At 42.2% G+C, this 26,247-nt stretch overlaps 1 protein-coding gene across 1 annotated transcript in view; it reads left to right on the top strand.

Annotated features, from left to right (window-relative positions):
- Nucleotides 1–26,247, top strand: part of LOC111861796 (otoferlin) — a 69,512-nt gene that overhangs the window by 734 nt on the left and 42,531 nt on the right. Inside the window, exons 2-10 of the mRNA XM_033750458.1 lie at nt 6,041–6,125; nt 8,491–8,650; nt 9,878–10,046; nt 13,549–13,726; nt 16,171–16,397; nt 18,969–19,137; nt 21,011–21,207; nt 22,951–23,139; nt 24,900–25,052. Coding sequence (XP_033606349.1) covers nt 6,041–6,125; nt 8,491–8,650; nt 9,878–10,046; nt 13,549–13,726; nt 16,171–16,397; nt 18,969–19,137; nt 21,011–21,207; nt 22,951–23,139; nt 24,900–25,052 — 1,527 coding nt within the window. The remainder of the gene's footprint in view (nt 1–6,040; nt 6,126–8,490; nt 8,651–9,877; nt 10,047–13,548; nt 13,727–16,170; nt 16,398–18,968; nt 19,138–21,010; nt 21,208–22,950; nt 23,140–24,899; nt 25,053–26,247) is intronic.

Below are 26,247 nucleotides of genomic sequence, written 5' to 3'. Positions count from 1 at the left end.
TGAACCCTGGTTTTGAGTCCCAAGGGACTCACGACCTTATCTTACAGTCTTACAGCTACGGGAGCCTTCAGACTCCTCCGTTGCCCCGTGGACGTATTTACCAAGTCGTTGTCTAGCAACGGCCGTCTCTTCTGGATCCACTGTTTCAGCTTTCAAGGCTTCATGTCACACTGTATTCAGGCGCTATTAATGGGACACAGACAGCATGGTGATCTCATTAGCCTCCTTTTATTTTCTTCAGAATAAGTCAAGTAGGTAAAATGTATTCATATGAAGAAAATTTATGGTGTTGATGCACAAACAACCTTTACAGAATATAATTAAAAATTAAATGGCACTCTTTTCATTCTGTCATGACCAGTGCTCGTCCTGCTTCATATACGTAATCGGAAACCTATAGTGAAGTGTAAGTGAAAGTGAATCCATCGTTTTTTTCTATGATGCAATGCTCCAAAATTTCACTGATGCAGAGGACTTATTCCTTGCGATATAAATGTCCTCAACTACGCAAGAATAGTGGACAATTCGCATTTAAGTTCGTTGTGATGATGTGTTACATTGGTTCCTATTATTGTGACATGACGCTAGGCAGTTGCTCGGAAACGGCTCGGTAAACGTTCCCGCAACAATAGCTACGTACGAAACAATACAATAACTGTTTTAAGCTAGGCAGTTGGAATAGCGGAACCTGAGATGACGTCCGTTGCTCGGAAACGGCTCGGTAAACGTTCCCGCAACAATAGCTACGTACGAAACAATACAATAACTGTTTTAAGGTAGGCAGTTGGAATAGCGGAACCTGAGATGACTTCAGTTGCTCGGAAACGGCTCGGTAAACGTTCCCGCAACAATAGCTACGTACGAAACAATACAATAACTGTTTTAAACGGTGTTTTCTATGAAGTCCGTGCCAATGCTATATAACAAGGTCATTGTTAGAAGTCTCTGCCAAGCAACGAGTAGTGAAGGCATAGCAGACAGAAATTTTAGTGTTTTGATGTAACGACTTTTATAGTGTGCAGAACAGTGAAAGTGTTATAATTATTTCTAGTTACATGTCATAAGCGTTCATTAAATCCAATTATCCATGCCTAGGCAGTAACAAGTGACAGTATATTTAGTAAATTGTCTTACTACAGATATGAAGCCAAAGTATTTTCAAGTTTGTATACGAATTTTAGAAGCCAGGCATCTGGCATGGTCTGAAATAGATACACAGGTCTGTGTTCAAGTGGACAAAGAGAAGCAATATACTGCAGTAAGGCGAAGCACGGACCGACCTTTCTATAATGAGGTAAAAATATTAGTTTACATCGTCAAGGATAGTAGAAGCCATGTGGGATTCAAGGCTCTCACAGCAGTGATTTCATAACGTTCTGTCTTTATAACCACCACCGTGATAACCCGCAAATCTTGTGATATATTATTGTTTTGCGTCCACAATGCCTACAATAAACACCTATGTCATATTGCTATTGTTATTATGTCGGTTTTTTAATCTCTGAATTATGATGGTTTAGTCATCGGCTTTGTGGAAAAGTGGAAAATTCTTTGCCTGAAGAGCTAAAGTTTCTTGTTCCCTTCTCAATATTCTACAGAACTTGAGTCTGAAGAGTCGGATTTTAATTATGCTCGAATCAAGAACTCTCACGCAAGGCAACATTTCGTTTATTAATTAATGTACTTATTATTCCACTTGAGTGAGGGATATTTTTTTAAGATCTTCGTATTTTCCTATAAATTTACTCATATTTTTCATTAATGGTTTGAAAAAATGTTTCCAGAATTGTAAAAAATATTTCAGCTACAACGTCCCTCCTCGTAGGGTCCCGTGAAGTTTCAGTCCGCCACTTTCTCATATTCCTTCAACAATAAAGGCCATTGAAATAACCGTTGAAAAGATAGCGTGAGAATTTAATAATTCCGATCCTCAGCTACGGTTTTCACAGATAACCCCTTTCAGCGTATCCATTACTATATATTGTAGATCTTGAGGGATACTAGAAATTCACGGCTTTCGTGAATATCCGCGCTGTGAACTCAGAAAAGTCGTGGAAAGTCAGTTCGGCAGATTCAGTTACTCTCTTATCTATATATAAATTTATTTGGCAAAGGTCGGCAAATGTAATACCCTTTGAAGTATACTTCGCATTGCTGTTTATTGTTGTGTTTTTGTGATTTTATTCATGAACCTCAGCTCTGCAAAACAACGAAAAACCGACAAACAATAGCCTGCTAAATATAATTAATTATGTATATGTAGGTAAGTGCCTATCACAGTAGCCGAGCGGTCTAAGGCATGTACTTTCTTCGCTCGCTCGGAAGCCGGGGTCGTGGGTTCGAATCCCACTCAAGGCATGAATGTTTGGTATGTGTATCTGTTTAGTCTTTGTTTGTATTGTACTGTATTTAGGTAGAGGCCTTACGACGAGCTGATCACTCGTCCAAGGAGTCCTACCATCTGTGAAATGATCATGAAAGTGAAAAATCAAAGGCCAGGGCCCAATGGGGGCTGTAGAGCCAGTAAAAAAATCTGTAATAGGTAACAATTGAAGGATACTGGATACAGTTTATGCAATATGTATAGTGACTTGGGGATATTTATGCTATGTTATACAGACATATTTTATATAATATTTTTTTTTTTATTTTCAGCACTTCACGTTTAAATGTTCCACTTCACTTGCACTTCTAACGGAGAAAATAATAAAACTATCAGTAAGTACAAATATGTCACTTGTTGGAAAAGTACGTCGAAAAACATATATCCTTGAACTCGATTCTATTGGATCTGGGCCTGCGACTATGATAATGTGGGTGGATAATATAGAAAACCAAATGGACCAGTAATGTAGACTGCCAGTATGTCCCGTTTTGACCGAGGTAGGCTCGTGTCCCGATGTTCTCACAAATTTCGGGAGATGCAAATATGTCCTGTTTTTATTAATGCACATGAAATCTGGAATTAAGAAACATTTACGTTTCCTATCGAAATTCTAATTTCCAGTTTCCTGCGCAGATTAGTTGACGGGATGCGGTATTATAACGTGCATGCTAACAATATACGTAGTTTGAATGCTGCAAATTGCCTTCCAATAAAAGTAGCATTTGTGTTCCGTTTCTTTTTTCCTCTAATTATTTAATTTCTTAATTCGAAGTTCCGAGGCAACTACTACAGTATTTAAATCCATTGTCGACAACATGCAACCGAAATAACAGTTGAATTACGCATAAAATTACGTAGCCGTAGGCCTTTTTTGTATTAACAATAATTTTTTCCACAATAAAAAAAGATTCCCACTAGTAGGCCAAAAATAAAAGTATGTTTATGGAATCGCTATGAGTATACTGCCTGTGTGTCTGTGAATCCCCCCTATCAACTACTGAATGCCTGAACCAACCTCTGTGAAACTTTGTATGTATATTATGGCACTTAGCCAATCTCAGCGGCATACTTCATAAATCTCTGTCATCATTCTGTGTATCTGACTGTGCATCCTCCTATCATTGTTGGGCAACGGATCGGTATATGCGTGCCCACGGTAATGAACACAAGAAACAATATAGGACATTTTGGACGCCTTGTTTTCTGTGCAGTCCGTGTCGTATCAAAGGAGAGTTTGTGGATCTGTCTGTGTATCCCCAATTTTTGTATACGTACCGCCGAAGCGGTGGCATTAAGGCTCCCAGAGCCGTCAGAGAGCAAAATATTGTCATGAGTCCCGTGGGACTCGGAACCAACAATCGCTGTGCTGGCCAGACCAGCAGAAATTTCCTACTCTAGACTGTGTATTCTCCTATCGTTGCTAAGCAACGGCTCTGCAAACACGTCCTCGCAGCAACGAAGAATTATTGGAGGCTTCGTTTTCTGTGCGGTCCGTGTCATATCAAAGGAAAGTATGAAGAATTTGCTTCAAAAATACCTCCACCGTGACCCTGAGAGTCGTAGGAGGCGATGAAAAGGGAAGTCTCAAATCTGAAACAGTAAAATATGGTCTCGAGTCCCAAGGGACTCAGACCCGAGAAAGACTGCATTGGCAAGGGCCAGCAGCACATACAAAAGGCAGACCCGTCCTCTCGTCAGAGAGGGCGCCCCATAGAAACAAGACCGTAATTGTTAAAGGTAATAAATATCTGGTCATGAGCCCCAGATGGGGCTCGACACCAAGACTTACTGACTGACTGTCCGTCAGTCGCAATGTGACTTGGACTTTGAATTTGCTTCAATACGTAAGGGACCCAAGAGAGTTGGTTTCTCCCCCCTCGCCTGAGGATAGAAACAGACCCAGTTTCCAAAACTTGTGTTTTCTAGTTAATAGAATACCGGATGATGAATGAAGTACAAAAATCTCATAATTCTGAATATAATACACCATCGTCAGAACCCACTGGAATCTAATAACTGGTTTATTTTTTGTATAAAAATTCTATTCGCGTTATTTAAAATTCGAAAAGTACTGAAAGTCTACTGCTTCTTTGATTCTCAATTTCATGTTTCTTAATGACAATTTAAAAAACGGCGAGAACTCAGTTTGTAGAGAGTTCCTTAAACAGGTAAACTGCGAGCCTAAAATAATAAAAAAAAATAACATACAGCAATTATTAAGGGACTGACTAAACTTCTAGAAATCAGAATTCTAATTAATCCTTTTAAGCACAGTGGTCACTGTATGTACCACATGTTTTAACATAATAACACTTTGCATTCTGGCCAGAGAATGTGTTTATGCGTCTCGTATGGTTCTCACTATTAACGATTGTTTCCCTGAACAGCAATAATAGGCTGGTTTTTGCAGCGGAGACATAATAATGTGTTTCCTGTGAGGTGCGAAGTGAACTTTTATTTACTGTTTACACGAATCTCAAGTCTCTGAATGGTTAAAAGTGGCTAGTTTCTCTATGTAGTGTCTTAATGGCAGGAACTTCCGTTTAACGAACAAAGCAAGAAGACACCTCCAATAGGTCATGTCTGTCTGTACGCACATTTCGCCTGTTTAACTAGAATGAATTTAGACTAGTGCTGTATTTGGTACGGAAGTCTAAGCTAAACGTTTTCGGGAGAACTTAATTTTAGCTTCTACCTGTGCAATACATACTCGTACCTTATTTACTTTAATCTCAAATCGATTACGGATTTTAATAAGAAGCTCAACTTACAGTTAGGACGAAATATATTCTACTGAACATAGGCCTACAAATTTAATTTGAACAATTATTCTATATAATGTATATTTAACGATCAGAGGTCCCGGGTTCGATTCCCGAGAAGTAGTGGGTCTGGAACGGGGTCCACTCAGCCTCGTGAGGATAATTGAGGAGCTACATGAATGGAAAAGTAGCGGCTCCGATCTAAAAAAACAAGATTAACGGCAGTTGAAATCCATTACGCTGACCACGCGACGCCCTCTATCCGCAAAAGTTGGCATTAACTTCACCGACAAGCGGCGGTCGCTCTGTCGGAATAGTTCGCTTGCAGACTAAAAGCCACGGAGTTTAGTTTCGTGTATATTTAACGAGATGAGGGAGACATATTTTCTGTATGGTGCGGCAGGCCAGTTCGATATGCACTGCACTTAGCGTGTGTAAGAATAAATTAACTTCCTACTTCAGTATTTTTTTATTGCTAGTGGGGTGGGACTGAGTCCCTTGTACTGCGGCCACTTCTGGCCTATTGTACCAGCCCCAGATGATAGGTGAGAGTGATTGTGGAGCAATTGGTGGAATGAAGATTGGCAGGGGAAACCAAAGTGCTCGGAGAAAACCTGCCCCAGGACCACTTTGTCCACAACAAATCCCACTTGACCAGACCAGGGATCAAACCCAGGCCGCCGCGGTGGGAAGGCAGCGACTAACCGCTTGAGCTATGGCGCGGCCGCTGCTACTTCAGTAAGTTAACATGAGATATACAGTCGCGAACGAAACCAAAGAAGTTATTTGGAAAATACTACGTAATCAAAATCGGATTGTGCATTCCCACTCTTGTTTAATACATGCCTTACATTCTGTACGATACTGTTTGAACGAAACTTTATTTGTTCAGGTCTATCAGATCCATGGACTCGTGTTTAACAGAAAACTGCTGGGGTGCGTGCGTTTCGATGTCGCCACGGTGTGGAAACAACCAGGTGAGTACATGCGGTGACTGTAACTCTATATTAGCAAGAATGATCTACGTTTTGACATTTCTCGTACAGCTTTCTGTATCATAAGAGGTATTTATTCAACAAGGTTATGTTTTCCCTGTGCTTAATTAATTAAACCCTATGCCATGAAGACATATGGGGGAGTGGAGGTATAGCTCCACCATTCTTGACTTCGGCACTAGATGGAGGTGAATGGCCAGGTTCACGCACCGGCCGCTTTAAGCCCGGGAAAATAGCCTTCCGTATCCACTGCGTAGGAGGCTGAGTGAGACCCAGAGCCAGTCTGGACCCTCTGGAGTAAAGAAAAATCTTTTGCCCCTGTGGAAAATCGAAACCCGGTCACCCAGCCTGTCACCTGTCGATATACCGACTGAGTCTCCCGTCAACCTATATATCAGCAACTTCATCCAGAAATATTAGGCTTATTTTGGACTCTATCCATCGTCTGGTACTCGTATATAGAAGATTGAGACTAGCTCTTTGTAACGGGCCCAACTGAGTAGGTTCATCCTGCCCCATCCACCTGAGGACGGAGACAGATCGAGTCTCCGAAACGTTGTGGTCTTTTTTCTTCTATATACCAGATGATGGAATGATGGGTAGAGTCGAAAATAAGCCTAATAGTTCTGTACAGCATACACCATCGTCAGAATCCTTTCAAGTCTATTCATCCAGAAACTTAAAAAAAAAAAAGTTTAGTACAGAAGAGAAATATGGCCGTTTAAATTCCTACTTTCTATTTTTTGAAACCGTGCATTCTAATAGGTGCTTGCCCACGTTTCGGAGAAACCTACTGCTTCATCTTGGTGGCGAAAGACAACGTGATTAATGTTTTCTTCGTTTGCCGTAAGAATGCTTAAAATGTGGTTCTGCTGTTTCCAGGGTGAAGGGACCTGAACTTTCGTATTTAATGGTGTTCATATTTCTTATTTGGCTGTATGTCGTCGTTGTCATCATCATCATCATCATCGTCGTCGTTCTCTTCTTGTTTTTCTTCACGACTTAGGCCTTTGGCCTGTTCCGGCTCCTAAGAAACCTGCTGGCTCCAAGTGATTTATGGGCCTTAACCGACTTCCCCGCCCGTTAGTTCTGGAGTTCAGTTCACATTTCTGGATCCGCTCCTCTTTCGTTCTTCCGTGATGTTCACACCAAATATCCGAATACTTCTAGTCTTGGATAACAATGAAGTCATACAAAGTTGTCGACCTATGTTTTTGTAACATCATTTGTATACGTAGTGGTTAGTACTCTGGCTGGGAACAGGGCGCTGAGAAGAATATTTGGAACGAGAGACATAAGTGATAGAAGGCTAGAGACAACTGCATAACGAGGAGCTTCGTAACTTGTATTGTTCGCCATATATAGGCCTAATTAGAATGATCAAGTCACGAAGGATGGGACATGCACGGCACGTAGCACGTATAGGGAGAAGATGAATGCATTTGGGGGTTTGGTAGGGAAGTCAGAAGGAAAGAGACCACTATTAAAACCTAGACGTAGGTGGGAAAGTAATATTAAGGTGGATCTTAAATGTCATGGTATGGACTGGATTCATCTGCCTCAGGATAGGAACGAGTGGAAGGCTCTTATGAACATAGTAACGAATCTTCGAGTTCCATGAAACACTGGGAAATTCGGAGTAGCTGAGCGACTGATGGCTTCTCAAACGGGGCTGAGCTATATGGATTTAGCTAATTAGTTTTCGCGCTACTACTGCGTTTAAAAAGCGCATTTCCTCTACTTCAGAAGTCGAGCTCTCCGAACTACATAGAGCAGCTGACAGCAAGGACTTTCTTCTGGGACTTCCCTCAAGTGTCCATTGTCCATATACTCAATCAAATAGCACTCCATGAAGATACATGTATATGAGAATCGGGGATGGCAGACACATAGCTCTATGCATTCTTAACCTTAGCAGCACATGAAAGTCAGTAGTCGCTTTACTGTAGGATAAACTGCGCCCAATATCCTCTGGCTCAGTGGTTGGGTGGGTTCCAGATCTGGTATCGATGAGGTGTCTTAGAACATCCTACTAAGGATCGAATCCCTGTCGTCCAGCCGGTATCAAGACATCATGTAGACTGACTTATCCCGTCTCACATGCTTAATATCTACCAAGAACAGTTCGTGCAGTTTTGTTCAGGTGTATCCTAGTCATTCAGGCCTAATACGAGTATGGCTTTGCTGTCATTGATGTCATATGCTTTTTAACGAAGCAAAATTTGATTCAGATTCCATATTCGCTTCAAACTGTTAGTCAACATCTGATTGCTCTCTGTCCATCCAATGTAAGCCGTCACGCTTTTACCTTGGGGCTGTAGGATGAAGTATCTGTGTGGTGTTTCAGATCATCAGTTTTACCACAAGTGGGCAGTACTGCTGGATCGGAACTCTAAGAATAATGATGTAAGAGGTTTCCTTAAATGTGACGTCACCGTCATCGGGGAAGGTGAGACAGTCAAGGTGCAAGAATCCGACGCAAATAAGGATGAAGATGATATTGAGGGGTAAGCTACATGCATATCTTTATGCGACCGAGTGGCTAGGACTCCTGATTAGGAATGAGAATGTACCTAGTTTGAATCCCGGTCCGGAGACCGACGATTTTTACTAATGCTTTCATGATTTTCCTAAGTTCAAGTAGGTTATCGATTAGTACCCAAAGAAACAATTAGTTTTCAATTTCTCTACATTACTTAGCTCTGTGGCTTCCAAAGTGTGACACTTTGGTTAGAGGAGCGAGGGATATTCTGTGAAAAATATATAGTAACTTTAAGTTCATTATAATTGCAAAATGTCGGGGATTCCTCCATCTTTAAAATCTTGATAAATATTAATTGCATAAAAACCTATAATATGTTGATTTTTAAAACGAAAGACTGAAAAGTGTTTGATTTGTTTCAATAATAAATTGAATTATTATTGATAACTCAATAATACTTAATTGCAAACTGAAAAGTCTGTTTGTTACCCACACAAACAAACACAAAGTTAAGAAGAGCATGCGGATTAATTCTGCTTACCGCAGGGCCACCGTCATGTAAAGCTGGAAACTACAATCTTCCGTAGAATTACATCTATAACACAGATATACACACTAATACAAACCAATGAAGTGAATATCACCACTTTTCATTATGCCTAGGGAATGTACGGGCTATACAGAAGCGACAGACCTAAATGCCAAAATTAAATTCGCCCAGCAACTTCGAGTATTCACTCGCAATATCAAATTTAATCCACATCCATTGCTTGTTCCGGGTATGAAACACGGAAAAAGTCAGGCAAACTGATAGGCATAACCCTTGCTTTATGCGCTCATACACAACAAGTAATGGATAATATCGCAATACGTGACATGAAACTCGAATAATTTGTTCAAGAGAATTGTATGTTGATTTGTTGGGTTTTTGGACTTTATCCATCGTCCTGGTTTTTAAGATAACAAATAAAAACACGACGTTTCGGAAACTGGATCTGTTTCCGTCCTCAGGTGAAGGAAAACACCTATTCAGTTGGGTCCGTTAGAAAGAGCTAGCCTCAATCACTGGTCCAGTGATTGAGGCTCACCTGAGGACGGAAACAGATCCAGTTTCCGAAACGTCGTGTTTTTATTTGTTATCTTAAAAACCAGGACGATGGATAAAGTCCAAAAACCCAACATATCAGTGTGTTATACACCATCGTCAGAATCCTATAGTAACTACTTAGAATTGTATGTTGTCTGGTGGTAGCAATTTGCTGATGCCTGATGGAGTGACGCCGGAAAGGCAGAGAGCGCGCTATACGATGCGTGTGTATCGAGCCGACATCGTCAGCCCCACAACCAACAATGCAAGTTCGCTCTGTCGTTCTGCGGATCACATTAATCCTTTCGTCCAGATATCATTCGCGGGGCTCAAGGTAAGTAGGCTCATAACACCCATACTTGACCTTATCACATAAATTGTACAGGTCTTTAAGTTGCAGTTCGTAAGCTCTTGTTCCTTACATCAATTGCATTCAACCTTTTTTGTTCGCGTACCCTCAGACATAATTTCTCTTCAACTTTGTATCCCCAAAGCTGTTGGTGTATAATTCAAGTTATACACAGTCTATAATCGGCATCTAAAATAAAATAAATAAATTTCATACAAAATAATGTATTAAATAATAAGTTCCAAATGAGAAAAAGGAGAATCGAACTATTAGATAATAAATATAGGGAGGTTTTTAATGAACTTGACGCGTTCACGGCTCCGCGCTTCACTGCGACCGGCGCTTGGACGGCCGCGGAGCGCAAGCGAATTTTTCCGACGACTCAGCATGCCGATATCATTTGGAATGAAGATTTTACCTTTGTTCACCGATCACAGGAGGCGTTGAAAACGCTGTCCCTCTGCACGGAAATATCTTTCGAAATTAGTTGTTTCGTTAAAAACACACAACAATCCTTCTTGCACTTACAGCACGCGAGGCACCAACTTTCACTGGATGACTTCAGAATTTGTGTTGCTGTTTCTGCACTAGATTTTGACCCTCAGCGATTTTCTAGGTGTATGTTCAAGTCTGGTCCCTATGTTGTCTAACTTTTCCTCAGTAAGCACTTGGTGCTTATGTTTTTTCCTTCTCTATTATGAGTCCCGTTGTTCTAAGTTTATTCACCAAATTAGGAATTGTTTGTCTGCTGGGAATTATTTCATCACAAAATTTACGTCTAAATTTTTGCCGACACTTTCCAGCAGATCCGTATTTCACGTAGGTGCCGTACAGAAATACACGTTCCTCTAAATCATCGCGAAGCATGTCGTGTCACATTGCTGACTGTTAACTAAGAACAAATGGCTCATGGCGCTGTTAACTCCTGCCTACTGCCGACAAAATATAAACAAACTCCCATGCATGAACATAATGCCACGTAGAATTCTAGAAGTTAACTCTTTTCCTTCATTCCAAACGTTATCTGCCATCAAGCACGCTGAGTCATCGGCAAAACTCGCATGCGTCCCTCCACATGTAGAGAATCGGTCGCGGCGAAGCGCGGAGCCGTGAACTTGCCAACCCGATTAAAATCCTCCCTGTATATTATTGCCTATCATACAAAATTAATAAAGGAACCAAGGTATTTCAGCGAAGCAAAATTATATTATTAAATATTTGATCAACTATTAATGTTGTTTTGACCTGTTAATGAAATGACTGAGCTTGTTTCTGGCACGCCGGTATAATTCGTGAACAATTTTAATTTTACGTGCCCCGTAAGATGTCTTTGCGCACCCCACGTTGAAGACCACTGTCTGAGATGGGTAAACCAATGTCCAGAATAAATTTCGTTCCTGCCCGCTGCGGTGTTCTGATATTATTAGACCCTAAATAAAATACACGACTTATTTAATGAATTTTGTTTATCTTATATTGTATACGATAAACTTACTTACTCATGGAGCTGAGCCCTTCTGGATGAGCCGCCAATTCAGCAGCTACTCAAGAATTTCCCTGCATTTTATGGAACACGAAGGTTCATCACCGTGTTCACAAGAGCCCTCCACTGGTCCCTATCCTGAGTCAGATCTATCCAATCCATACCATCCCATCCTATCTCTCTAAAATACATTCTAATATTGTCCACCCACCTACGCCTTGGTCTTCCCTGTGGTCTCTTTCCTTCTGGCTATCCCACCAATATCCTATACGCATTCCTCGTCTCTCCCATTCGTGCTACATGACCTGCCCCCCTCATCCTCCTTTACTTGATCATTCTAATTATGCTTGGAGAAAAGTACAAGTTATGAAGCTCCTCATTATACAGTTTTCTCTAACCTTCTGTCACTTCATCTCTCTTCGGTCCAAATATTCTCAACACCCTCAGTCTATGTTCCTCCCTTAATGTCAGACACAAAGTTTCACAACCATACAGAACCACAGGCAAAATTATAGTTTTGTATATTTTAATTTTTATGTTTTTGGACAGCAGACGAGAATACAAAAGGTTCTGGACCGAATGGTAGCAAGCATTACCCTGAGTTCAATCTTCTCTTAATTTCTTTCTGAATCAGGTTTCGATCTGTTATTGTTGTTCCCAAATATCTGAACTGTGCCATATTTTCAAAACATCTGTTTCCTATCTTTATTTCATGATTTTGCCCTGCATTTTGGTGACGAGACAATAAATATACTTAGTTTTCCCTGGGTTTACTTCTAGACCAACCTCTTTACTTGCGTTAATTAAAGTTTTTATGGTATCTACATTATCACCCAGTAGAGTCACATCATCGGCATAGGCCAACAGCTGATGTGTCCCGTTTAATTTCACGCCCACCTGGTTTCCCTGGACCTTCCTAATGGCATATTCTAAAACAAAGTTGAAAAGGAGTGGCAATAAAGCGTCTCCTTGTTTTAGACCATTCTGGATAGGAAATTTATCAGATAAATGTTTACCTACACGGACTTTACTATACGTTTCGTTTAAACACATTTTAATCAACCTAACTAGTTTCATGGGTGTCCCCAACTCTATCAGAATATTGTACAATACTTCCCTCCTAAATGAATCATAGGCTTTCTTGAAGTCTATGAATAGCTGATGTACTGTCTCATCGTACTCCCATTTTTTCTCCAATATCTGACGAATGCAAAAGATCTGATCTGTAGTTGATCTGTTACGTCCAAACCCACACTGATGATCCCCAATAATTTCATCTATATGTGGACTTAACCTTGAAAGAAGAATATTGGATAAAATTTTATATTAAGTTGATAGCAGGGATATCCCTCGATAATTACTACGGTCAGTTTTATCACCCTTCTTGTGAACTGGTACAATAATAGACTCCTTCCACTGATCGGGCAATTTTTCCTTATGCCAAATAAAAGTAATTAGATTGTGGATCTTAGAATGTAATATTTCACCTCCTGCTTGAATAAGTTCTGCCGGAATATGATCACTACCTGGCGATTTATACCGTTTCAGTTTTGCAATACCACTTTCAACCTCAATCTCCTTAGAAGATTTTACTAGATTTGCTCGTTCGTATGAATTAGACCATACGGTTTCCACCTTTCTGGATTTCGCAACAATATTTTCTTTTTTCAGAGCAAGGTCGTCAGCCTTGCGTCCAACCCCTAACCCAGTGGGTCAGGTCACTGAATTTATGTCCCCCAGTGACACGCTGGCCCAGTTATACATCCAGGCTCCAAATTCCTTCTTCGTTGCCTTCTGTGACACGCAGGGCTACGGTGGAGGTATCTAATTCACCTCCACATGAGGATATTTACAAAGTCAACGACTCTTAATTTATACGTGAAAATTAAACAACGTTAAGCACAGGATACAGTTTGAGGTGGAAATATAAGACTAAATAAAATTCTGTTCATTTAATTTAGCTTAAAGTTACAGTGACTTACCATGCCTAACATATGTGCTTAGGGTGAAACAACCAAGAAGAAGAATGACAAAGCGCCGATATGGAACGAGGAGCTGCTATTCTACGATTCGTACCCACCGCTGTGGCAGAGAATCAGGCTGCAGTTACGGAACTCTGAGAGAGTTGGTTCCAGCCTCATCGCCGCGCACGTGCTGGACCTGTCCACCATCTCCTCACTAGGTGAGATGCAAAGGGACTCTGTTGTACAGTAGTAACACGGTTTATACAAAAAAAAAAACTCTGTGACCTGTAGTGCGCAAGCGAACTACACCGACCGAGTGACCGCCGCTTGTAGGCGAAGTTAGTGCTAACTTTAGCGAATAGAGGGCGTCGCGTGGTCAGCGCAATGGATCCCCACGGCTGTTAATCTCGGTGTTCTAGACCGGAGCCGCTTTTTCCTTGAAATAGCTCTCAGTTATCCTCACGAGGCTGAGTGGGGCCCGTTCCGGACCCACTGCTTCTCAATCTGTAGGCAGGAACTCTGACCACTAGACCACAGAGGCGGTCTAGTAAAAACGGTTCATCATGCTTAAGTAGGCTAAGCAGGTGGGTATAGTGGTAATGCTTCTGTAGGCATCAGGTTCGACTATCAATCTGTTTTCCGCATGTCTTGTATGATGGTGTGCCGGGGTTACGTTGCCATATCACGCTGTATTGCAAAGCCTCCATGGTGCACGTATACCGACAGCTCGTTCTGCAGAGGTACTAATGTGACAGCTATTAGCAAGAAGGTCAGACGAATACGAGGCACTGTGCAGTCCGGCGGTCTATAACAACAAGTTTTGGGGGAACCTATCGCCTACTCTCTCGAGAGATCTGACTTTGCGTTTTGCTTTTACGCCGTCTATGTGCAACTTCGGTTAATATTCACTCGTCGTTGTTATTGATACTACATGTTTCGACCCATGAACCGGGATAGCATAGTCGGTATAGCGACTGGCTACGGGCTGGACAACAGAGGAGTCGGAGTTCGAGTCTCGGTAGGGTCAAAAATGTTCTTTTCTCCACGTCGAAACCGACTCTGGGACCTACCCAGCCTCCTATTCAATGGGTACGGGGGGATCTTTCCCCGGAGGTAAAGCGACAGGGGCGTGAAGCTGACCACTCACTTCCAACTAGTGCCGAGGTCAAGAAAATGTGGATCTATATATATGAACTCCCCCCATACGCCTTCATGGCGTAATGCCTAATTAGTTAAGCACAGGAACAGTTTTACCTCTTTACCTTTTACATATTTCGGCCTAACAGGGCACTCCAGGTGTATAGGTTGTTCTGGTTAAGAAGAGAGAGAGAGAGAGAGAGCGAGAGGTACAAATTATAGTAGAAGCGTAGGTAAAAGGTAAAGTTGTCCCTGTGCTTAACCAATTAATCACTACGCCATGAAGGCGTATGGGGGATTGGATGAATAGATCCACATTTTCTTGACCTCGGCACTATTTGCAAGTGAATGATCAGCTTCACGTCTCAGCCACTTTAATCCTGAAGAAAAAGCCCCCAGTACCCACTGCACAGGAAGTTGGGTGGGCCCCAGAGCCGGTCTGGACGACGCGGAGAAGAGAAAATTCTTGACCCTACTGGGACTCGAACTCGACCCCTCAGTTGTAAAGCCCGTAGCGAGTCCCTATACTGACTGAGTACGGGAAAGGGAAAAGTCCTGGGAGAAGTGAGAGACACTTTATTCTAGGGAAGGAGAAAGATCACAGTTTTGTTAGGTTCTAGGCTTCGCCCGCTCGTCCTTCTGGTAAGGGTACAGAGAAAGACGCCTGCTTTGCTTTCACTATATATTGAGCATTTGATAGACACGGACCAGATAGAAAACACCGCGTTCAGCAGTTCTGGTGTTGTTGCTTGTGTATTCGTTGCTACTGGAAGGCGTGTACCGAGCCGTTGCCTAGCAACGTTATGGGGGGACATGCAGGCAGCAAAGTGATCTCATTAGCCTCCTTTAATTTTGCAAAATATGAAAAGTAGGCTAAACGGCCTATCTGTGGTCGCTCGAAGCAGTTACTCACAAATGTGTTACTATTTATTATGATTTTATGTGTTGCAACACCGTGTGGTTCAGAGAGATCCCGACGTTTCGGAGGTATATATCATCTCCATCAGAGTCGAAAAATAAGCTAAGCAAGAAACCAGCCAGAAGCAGACCGCAATGTAAGCGTTTAACTTAGGCCGCGCCATAGCTCAAGAGGTTAGTCGCTGGCTTCTCACCTCGACGGCCGGGGTTCAAACCAGCGTCTGGTTAAGTGGGATTTTGTGGTGGAGAAAGTGGCACTGGGGTAGGTTTTCTCCGAATACTTCGGTTTCCCCTGCCAATCTTCATTCCACCAAATTCTCCATCGTCATAATCACCCGGGGCAGGTACAATAGGCCAATTACTGGCCACCGTGCCGAGTGGATCCAACTGGACTCCGCACTATGCGAAGCGTTTAACTTGCCGCATTCTTACGTTGGTTTTTTGCTTGGCTCGATTTCGATTCTGAAGATGGAAGCGATATATGCCTCCGAAACGTTGGGCTGTGAGAACGTAAAATCCAACGTGGTGGTGTTTATCATAATGTTTATGTAGTTTCTGAAATGAACCCTTTTGGATCAATCTTATTTTTTTTTCTATTTTGCTACAGATTTCCTGCCAACGTTTGGCCCCGCATTCGTTAACTTGTACGACTCTGCAGATACGGGCACAATGTGTTCAGCCCTGAGTCCAGCGTCGCCGGAGAATGGACAGGCATACAGAGGGCGCTTGCTGCTAGCAGTTCGCACAGAGACTTTAGACAGCTGTGCGACGTCGTCCCACATGGAGCCCGCAAAGCGTCGGGTCATACGCGAGGCCGCAGAACCCCTCAATGAAGTGAGCAAGAGATTTTCACTGCAGAGTGATTCGCGAATTTACAATATATTCCTATCTGTGGCTACGAAAGGGGCACAGACCTGAATCTTAGGTTCAACTTTTAACAATTGGCAATAAGTAATATGGGCTCTGCATACGGTTCACGTGGTATTGGGTCTGCCACTTCCTCCTTCCAGACTTGAAAGACATTTTGACTACCTGACAAAGAAAAAATCATTCCGTGGTTTTTATTCCGCAAGCGAACTATACCGACTGAGCGACCGCCGCTTGTCGGCGAAGTTAGTGCAAACTTTAGCGGATAGAGTGTGTCGCCTGGTCAGCGCAAAGAATCTCCACGGCCGTTAATTTTGGTTTTCTAGACCGGGACCGCTTTTTCCTTGAAATAGCTCCTCAGTTATCCTCACGAGGCTATTTCTAAAAAAATCTGGTTACGCCGGGAATCGAACCCGGACCTCTGGATCTGTAGCCAAGAACTCTGGCGACTAGACCCCAGAGGGGGTCTCTGACTATCTGACTGGCTGTTAAGTTGCTGCTGGCTCCAGCACAGAAGAGTAATTCTTGGTTTCGAGTCCCACGGGATTCGTGACCATGTTTCACTGCCTGACGGTTCTGGGAGCCTTCTGACCCTCTCCCCCAAAACACTGTGTTTGGGTTTCCAGCCCATATACTTGTATGTGTCTTCTCCATTAAGGCCATCCTAGCATTAACATATATTACCGAGGTATGGATGCAGACAGAGTAATAAGAACAAAAACTAATACAAAATGTGTAGATGAAATTTGTCAGATATGTCGCTGGATATACGACAGACATATTAAAGTATTCGTAATTGAAACAACGGAATTATGAATAACGGTACTAACTGAACACGCTATGTGAAAAGAAGTAAACCTCATCGTGTACCTAGACAAACAGTGAATTATTTCTACTGCCAAAGAGAAGAAGACATATTGGGCGTCAGAGTTATTCTTAAGTACGAGGAAGGGGCCGACCTGAGGGTCCAAATGTTGACACTGATGAGAATGATGATGATAAACCTACATTTTGGTAGCGAAATTATGTCACATTACTTGAAATAGCCATACCAGCATAAATCGATTTTTCTTGACAGATTACAGATGAATGAATGAATGAATTCCTAGAGTAGCCTTATGTGGCCTCCGTACCGTCTGTGTCTGTATATCCTCCCCAAGTAAAGTGTGAATGCCCGAAACTTGGTATGTATATCATGGCTCATGAATCCATCTCAACGGCGTATTTCATACATCCCTCCCATCAGTCTGTGTAACTGCATGTGTATTCCTCCTATCGTTGCTAAGCAACGGCTGGGTAAACACTTCCTAGCGGCAGAGAATGCACGCAACGATATAAGAATTGTTGGATGCGTGTCTGTGTATCCCCTATCATTGTAAATCAACAACTCGGTTAAGACATTCCCGCGGCAACGAAGAAATGTTAGAGACGTCTTTTTCTATGCGATTAGTTCTTTCTAGAAATCCTTGTTCTTGAACTAGCAAGCTGCACATCTTCCTCTACAGTTGAAGATCTGATGGTTCTACCGTCATTGAATGTTGACAACTTAGACACTAGCATAATTCATTCTTAACTATGTGTAAAAGGTCCCTGTGCTCAACGAATTTAAGCACTATGCCATGAAGGCGTATAAGGGAGTGGATGTATAGATCCACATTTTCTTGACCTCGACACTAGCTGGAGGTGAGTGGTCAGCTTCACGTCCGGGCAGCTTTACCCCCGAGGAAAGAGCCCCCTGTACCGTCCTCTTCCTTCATTACGCCCAAGCACCATACCACAAAAATGTGAGTGGGAGGGGGGACAAAATTAAACCATTCTAGAGAGGCTATGCTTGTGCATCCGCTGCAAACTTCATGGTCGAAATAAAATCTGATATTTTGGTCTACACTGAAATTTATCGGCCGAATATGATTTCGGTTAGTACCCATCCATTACAAATTTACGTGAAGCTGAAATCGAGTTTAAAAATATTCCGAAAGAAAGCGGCTCCTTATGCAAACAACTGGTATATGGTAAAATATAGTAGAGGCTAGATATAGTTAGGGTCTGCGACTGTTCATAAGAACATTTTTAGATGTGGTAATCAGATTATTTAACGAAACACAATGAGTAAAATTTCTGATTCTGTGAAATATCATTAGTTTTGCAATTATAAATTTGCACTTGTAATGAATATAAAGTATGATGAAGACCGAGCCATAGCTCAAACGGTTAGTCGCTGGCTTCCCACCGCGGCGGCCCGGGTTCGATCCCGGGTCTGGTCAAGTGGAATTTGTGGTGGAAAAAGTGGCGCTGGGGCGGGGTTTCTCCGAGAACTTCGGTTTCCCCTGCCAATATTCATTCCACCAAATTCTCCATCATCATAATCACCTGGGGCCAATCAGTGGTCGCCGTGCCGAGTGGACCCAGTTGGACTCCACCCCCCACTAAGCGAATTAAAAAAATGTAATAAGTATGATGAAGTGTGCAAAATCCCAAATAAAATATATGTAGGCCTACTGTATGTGATGCATAAACTTATACGCTTGTATGTTGCAGGGAGAATGCTGGAAGATGGAAGAAATACTGCTTGTAGGAGTAGTATGGGATATATCCATGTTGAAACCTGAGTTGAAGCGCAAGCAAGTTTCTGTTGAGATCAGCTTTGGAGACATGACACAAGCAGGACAGCAGAACGTTGCCGAGGCAGCTCCAGATGGCATATCAAGTAGGTTCATATTATATACGTTCGATTCTCGAAATTAATCCAGCATTATACAGACTCCAGATTCATTATCAGTCACATCTCAAATGTTCTTTTGAATCCCGTAATTCCCAAGTTCCACCTCTGCTGTCCGTTTACAAGGAATGCATTAAGTGACTGTACGCCTAACGCATTTCGTTTAAATTTGACATAAATATTTTCACGTGTAGGGGGCATGCGTCACGAAATTACGGATTCTATCTACATCGGATCTTTGGATTTATTAGCACTTGGTTACACACTGTCTCTCAATTACATAATACAGCGCTATCGCTGATTTACACTCATTCCAGTTCACCGTCGCACAAGCACTAGGATTCTCTGTCTTCCACTAGTCGTCTCCTAGCAATGGATCTCCACACAGAAACTGTCACTTCAAATCACTATAAATATCACACATGAAATCTTCCAATCACACGCCAAGTCTTCACACGACGAACTTCCCGTGGCTGTCATTTATACACTCTCAGATACTCCTCAATATTGACATCTGTTCAAGTGAAAGTCAAATTGTGTTCTGTCTGAAACTGTCGTTATATAGACTCCGTACTGACCACCCAGAAAGCAGGCTATATTGTTGGAACGTGTTTACCGACCGATTGCATAGCAACGGTCGCGGCACGGACTCAGTAGAAAACGCCGTACTCCCATTGTTGCCTTGCGTGTATTCGGTCGCGAGGTGTTTCGCGGTCAGTTACCTAGCAACGCTGTGTTTATCCACGTTACACTATCATGAAACTGCGGAAGACGTGCTACAACAGAAAATAAGTAGTTTTCTCGTACTCGACCCATTCTGTTCATTATTCAGTCACAGCATATTTATGCAGTTATACTCGTATGTTACATAATTGTTTCATCGATATAATTATCGACAATGGACTGTAAGTGATTTTCCCCAAGTTCTCGGTTTAATTCCAGTATGTTCAGTGCCCCATCTTAACTTCGGAAAAGCTGCCTATGTACTGTGCAAGAACTGTGAAGGGAAATTACTATATCTTATTGTTTGATCCTTTAGAAAATGCACACATGTTCTGTAGCTGAGATGAGGCCTCAGGATGGACCCTCCTTTCACCCTTCATACCCTCACAGAATTTATGCATTAAATTCTAACTATGCCCCTATTTCCAGTCACAACGAAAATGTGTTTCATTTTCCGAAGGGGCGAGGAGGTGGAATGCCTAACTGACACTAAAAGTTGTAGTGACTGCTATCTTTTGGAATAGCTCACGGAGTTCGCTGTTGAGATTGACGATGTTTTCCAGTAAGGCTTCTTTGAACTGCTGGAATATCTAAACTAAAGAACAAATCTCTTGCTGTGACAGACTAAGTTTCACATTCATATAAAACTGCAATTAAAGTTACAGGTTTGTATATATTAGACGGCAGACGAGATTCTGTAAGGAATGTCTGCAAGAGATCCCCGAATTTAATTTTCTCTTGGTTTCCTCTTGAACGCAATTTCTATTTGTTGCTGTCGTTCCTAAGAATTTTAATTTATCTGAATTTTCGAAAGATGTGTTAGCAATACTTAGGTTTATATTACGATTTTGTCCTGTATTCTAATGACTCGATATGAAGGCATTTGTTGCCTCAGTTTTCTCGTGTTTATTTGTAGGCCCACATCCATAAAAGTACAAGAGTTCACCGAAATTCCTCAGGTGGCCTGGATGGAGCATACAGACTGACAGAACTTCCAGACATTCATTGACTTGCTTCCTGCACTTGCTGAAAGGATGCTTGAAATTTATGTTCTGACGTACCCAACATTGGCAGAACTATATGTTTACTGGTATATTGTTTACAGCTGACACTTCATTGCTGATAATTCAATTTTCAGGGCAGACGAATGGTGAGACGGAACCCAATATTCGAAGCGCCACAATGCCTCGACAACCCGTCAAGGATGGCAGTGCTTCCTATAGTTCAGTGTCATATGGCAGCAAGAAACCGTGTCTCTTTACATCCTCGTGGTGGCCAGCTGTCAGGCATCGCTTGTACCATTCCAATCTACTGGCCCATCTTGCACACGAGCTTGTACGTATTGTCATACTTTCATTAGCCATAAATTATTCTTCTGTGATATAAAATTCCTCTGATTTCTAGTTTCCTTTCGATCCCTCTATCTGGTTTACTGGTTAACTGTTAGTGGCCCATGCATGGTAACGATTCTCAAAAGTTTTATGCCTGGTGTCTCCTGAAACACCTAAAAAATATCTGGACCCATAGCTTGGACAACATACAATTTGATATATTAATATATTATATATATTATGAACAATGATTAACTTCCGACCACACTTATTCTGAGTAGATTAAGAATAAAAATAACGTCCAAAGAAAACATTTTCTAATTGGAATGCTGAAGAGTAGGAATGAAAAATTTGTACACCTGGGAAGCCGCTTTGATGCCCATGGGGGGTACCGGTACCAGAGTTTTAGAAACGCCGATCTGTGGTATAAAGCTACCTATGCCCACTGTTTTTGCAAACTAAGCAATCAATACGGCAGAAGCCATGTCACCATGGAGCTTGGGATAATATGCACCATTTGGTGATGCATTTTTTTGTTGAATATAAAATAAAAACTTGACAGACTTTCGAATTTATTCAGAGTTCTAAGTTTGACAGTGACAGATAATGGACCAGTGAAGCCAGGAATGTGAAATATATGAATACAGTTTCGGCTATGAACATTTTTACAAATAATATAAACGAAATACTGCTTAGAAATCAAGAATTAACAACATGGCGACGATGCGAAACTTTGAAGTTTCCCGACAAATTTAACATAAATGTAATTTATGTTTAAATAACAAGTTTTTCTCCCACTTAAGCAGTGAATCCCACGGTGGGGGCTCAGAACAGTCCGGTCGGCTTCTGATACTGTAATAAACTAGACAACCTGAAAATTGTTAATTAATCCTTAAACCTCACCAATGTCGTTACTAAAATTAACTAATCTTTCACAGAGTTAGTTACCACTTCCCTTGAAGCATCTTGCTGGATCAACTCCCTCATTAAACAAAAAATTAACTCCGTGGCCTGTAGTCCGCAAGAGAACTATATCGACCGAGCGACAGTCTCTTGTCGGCGAAGTCAGTGCCAACTCTTTGCGGATAGAGGGTGTCGCGTGGTCAGCGCAACGGATCCCCACGGCCGTTAATCTCGGTCTCTATATTGGAACCGCTATTTCCTTGAAATAGCCCTTCAAACATCCTCACGAGGCTGAGTGAACCCCGTTTGAGACCCAATTCCTCTCAGAAAATCTGGTAGCGCCGGGGGCGTAAGGCCTTATAGGCCTAGTGGTACGTAAGGTAAGAAGCTATCCCTGTAACAGGCCATGGAGGCCCATAGGGTTGTGAGGCGTTGAGGATCCCACATTATCTAGACAGTCGGCTCACAGATGGCGGTAAGGTTGTCAGCCTTACGCGCCAGCCGCCTTTTATCCCCAGAAAGATTTCTGGTACTCATTTCCGTTAGAGGCTGAGTCAACAGGGCCATAGTGCGGTTGGAAGAATTGCGTAAATTGAAAAAAAAAATCCACCTCATCGGGACTCAAAGCCGCGACCTTCCGACTTGTAGCACAGTGCCTCAACCAACTACGCTACCGCGTGCGGAAGTATAGCTATTAACAACAATGGATTTACACTACTGGAAATCTATGTAATGTAAGCTTAATGGGGTCTGTTCTAAATGCCTTGGTACATTTAGGGCCTAATTAATTTTAAAATATACTACCGGTCTCGTGCCAACTGATGATAGAAGTGAATGTTTTCAGGAAACCGTGATTGCACGTCCACCAACGTGGATAAGCGAGGATGAGACGGAGACACTTCTGAGAGATGCCTTATCTAAACTGAGAATCCGATGTGCAGATTACTTGAGTATCACTCCGAAGCAAATCTACCAGGAGAATAATAGCACTAACTTGGACAAAATGCGGATAGATTTCTGCCGCAAAGAAGTGGTAAGTAACATCAACACATGTAAAAGATTAGAAAACGGCAGTGTCAATTTGTGCCGTAGGAAGATGGAATTATTTTAGGTAGAACAGGGTATTGAGGAGAATATTTGGACAGAAGAGGGATGAAGCGACAGGAGATTGGAGAAAACTGCATAATGAGGAACTTCATAACTTGTACTCTTCTCCAAGTGTAATTAGAATGATCAAGTCAAGGAGGATGAGGTGGGCAGGGCATGTAGCACGAATTGTGAAGAAAAGGAATGCATATAGGCTATTGGTGGGAAAGCCAGAAGGGAAGAGACCACTGGGAAGACCAAGGCGTAGGTGGGTGGACAATATTAAAATGGATCTTAGAGAGATAGGATGGAATGGTATCGATTGGATTGATCTGGCTCAGGATAGGGACCAGAGGAGGGCTCTTTTGAACAAGGTAATGAACCTTCGGGTCCCATAAAATGCTGGGAAATTCTTGAGTAACTGCAGAATTGGCGGCTCCTCATGAAGGGCTCAGCTCAATGAGTAAGTAAGTAAGGAAGGAAACTGCAAGACCGCTATCATGTAGATCAGTGTTTCTCAGAAGGGCTTCCGATATAGTCAAGCAAATTCTTTCAGTGGTTAATACATCTACCTGGCTACCGGTGGCCCGCCAGACAACCAGAACTGGAGGAATATGCGGTATATATAAAGTTCTCTCTTCTTCATTCAGTGAAAGCTCTTAATGTTTTGCTTGGAATTAGGCGTGTTCTTAGTGTACCTTAGCGTACCTTAGCGTCACTGCATTTGCTTTATACTCGTACGCATGTCTCAGACCGGTGAAGCAGATGGACTCACCATTCAATTATAGGCTCAAAACTCTGCTTCTACTTATGTGTTTCTGTGGAAATATGAAGAATATGGATGCCGTCAGTTCAGATGGCGCAGTTCCATTTCCGCGTAATTTGAATTTTAGATCAGAATTCGCTGCTGCTTTAAGTCATATGCCTAATCAGTTCCCTTCCATAAAACCTATCCCTATAACAGGCTGTGAAGGCCCATTGGGTTGTGAGACGTCGAGGCTCCCACATTTTCTAGACAATCGGCTCACAGATGTCGGTAAATTTGTCAGCCTTAAGCGCCGGCCGCCAATTACCCCCAGAAAAGTTCCTGGTACTCATTTCTGTTAGACGCTGAGTCGACACCAGGACCATAATGCGGCTGGAAGGATTAGGTAAATTGAAAAAAAAAAAAATCCACCTCATCGGGACTCGAAACTGCGAACTTCCAGCTTGTAGCATAGTGTCTCAACTAACTACGCTACCGCCTGCCCCATTTTCCTTTTATACGTTTATTTTTGTTTTTTGTGTCTGGAGACCGTGGACTTTTGATTCTCGTGCAATAAAAAATCAACATGAATATCTGAAATACTAGAAGATCAATAAATTTTTACAGGAAAATGCCGGAAGTGTGTGTAGAAAACTGGAAGGGGAATTGAGGAAGGATAATATAAGCACATCGAGACGGCAACTCCAACGTATCTTACAGCAACTGATATTTCTCGCCGAAGATGTAAGTAAATATTATTAAAATGTTAACACATGAGGGGCATATGTAATGAGACATTTGCACCAATTTCAATCTGCCTTAAAAATGGTAATGTGAAAGTGAAAACATATTAACTAATATCTCGTAAAATTATTCGAATTTTTAAATAATTTTGAGTATAATTTCAGAAAGTTTTATTCGTTCGTATATTCAACGACTAATCGCTTGTCTGCAATTCACAGCCACAACATTCACTTCCGGATGTATTCGTGTCGCTTGTGGCCGACAAGGAGCGTCTTGCAGTTTGCCGTATACCAGCACGACATCTTATATTCTCCACCGAGCTCGACAAGCGTGGAATACACTGCGGCCGTCTGCAGTCCATTATTATGAAGGTCAGTGTACTGCCTGATACATAAAAAAACAAAGTCCGTAGCCTGTAGTCCACGAGTGAACAATACCGACCTAGCGACCGCCGCTTGTCGGCGAAGTTAGTGCCAACTTTTGCTGATAGAGAGTGTAACGTGGTCAGCGCAACGGATCCCCACGGCCGTTTATCTCGGTTTTCTACACAGGAGCCACCATTTTCTTGAAATAGCTTCTCAATTATCCTCACGAGGCCGATTGGACCCCGTTCCAGACCCACTACTTTAATTTGATAAGACACGGACCGTATAGAAAACGAAGCCTCCACAATTCTTCGTTGACGCGGTAAGGTGTTTATCGAACCAATGCCTTGAAATGAGAAGGGGATACACAGACAGACCCACAGACTCTCCTCTGATACGACATGAACAGCATAGAAAACGACGTCTCCACAATTCTTCGTTGCAGCGGGAACGATTTTACCTACCCACTGCCTTGAAACGACAGGGGGATGCATAGACAAGCCCAGATACTCTCCTCTGATACGATTCGACGCGTCAAACCATTCTCCTTTGTTTCGTGTATTCGTTGCCGCAGGAACTTATATATTGAGCCGTTTCCGGGCAACTACGTGGGGGATACACATACAGACTGAGGGAATTTATTAAGTACGCGATTTAGATGGGCTCAGGTGCCATGATATGCATACCAAGTTTCGTAGAGATTGGCTCTGACATTCAAAAACAGTTTGGGGGGGGGGATACATAGACATACAGACAGGATGGAGAGAGCATCGCCCTACTCTTATTTTTCAAAACAAAGAAAGCAAGCTAAAAATGAGGCTTATAAGATTAGTTTACTATCTGTATGTCTGTGTATTCCCCCTATCGTTGTTAGGCAACGGCTCGTAAACAAGTCCCCGCTGCAAGGAATGCACACGCCGGAACGGAAGAACTGCTGTATGCCGTATTTTCCATGCGGTCCGTGTCGTATGAAATACTCAACGTGCAGTGAAAGGAGAGTAGGCTTGCCAGCTCGACCAAGGTTTTCCGTGGTTTTCCTCGGTACTAGAACAAATGCTGAGTTGGTACCCAATTCCACGTTGCACTGCATGCCTCACATGCAGCCCTCCCATTGTTAACATCAAAATTTCGCCTTAATATAGCCCTGCCAACGTTAGCAAAAACAAACAAACAAAAATCCGATCATATGCTCTATCTTTAC

This window comes from Cryptotermes secundus, unplaced genomic scaffold, assembly GCF_002891405.2.
Source record: "Cryptotermes secundus unplaced genomic scaffold, Csec_1.0 scaffold598, whole genome shotgun sequence".
Classification (NCBI taxonomy): domain Eukaryota; kingdom Metazoa; phylum Arthropoda; class Insecta; order Blattodea; family Kalotermitidae; genus Cryptotermes; species Cryptotermes secundus.
This window is presented reverse-complemented; position numbering and strand designations above follow the sequence as displayed.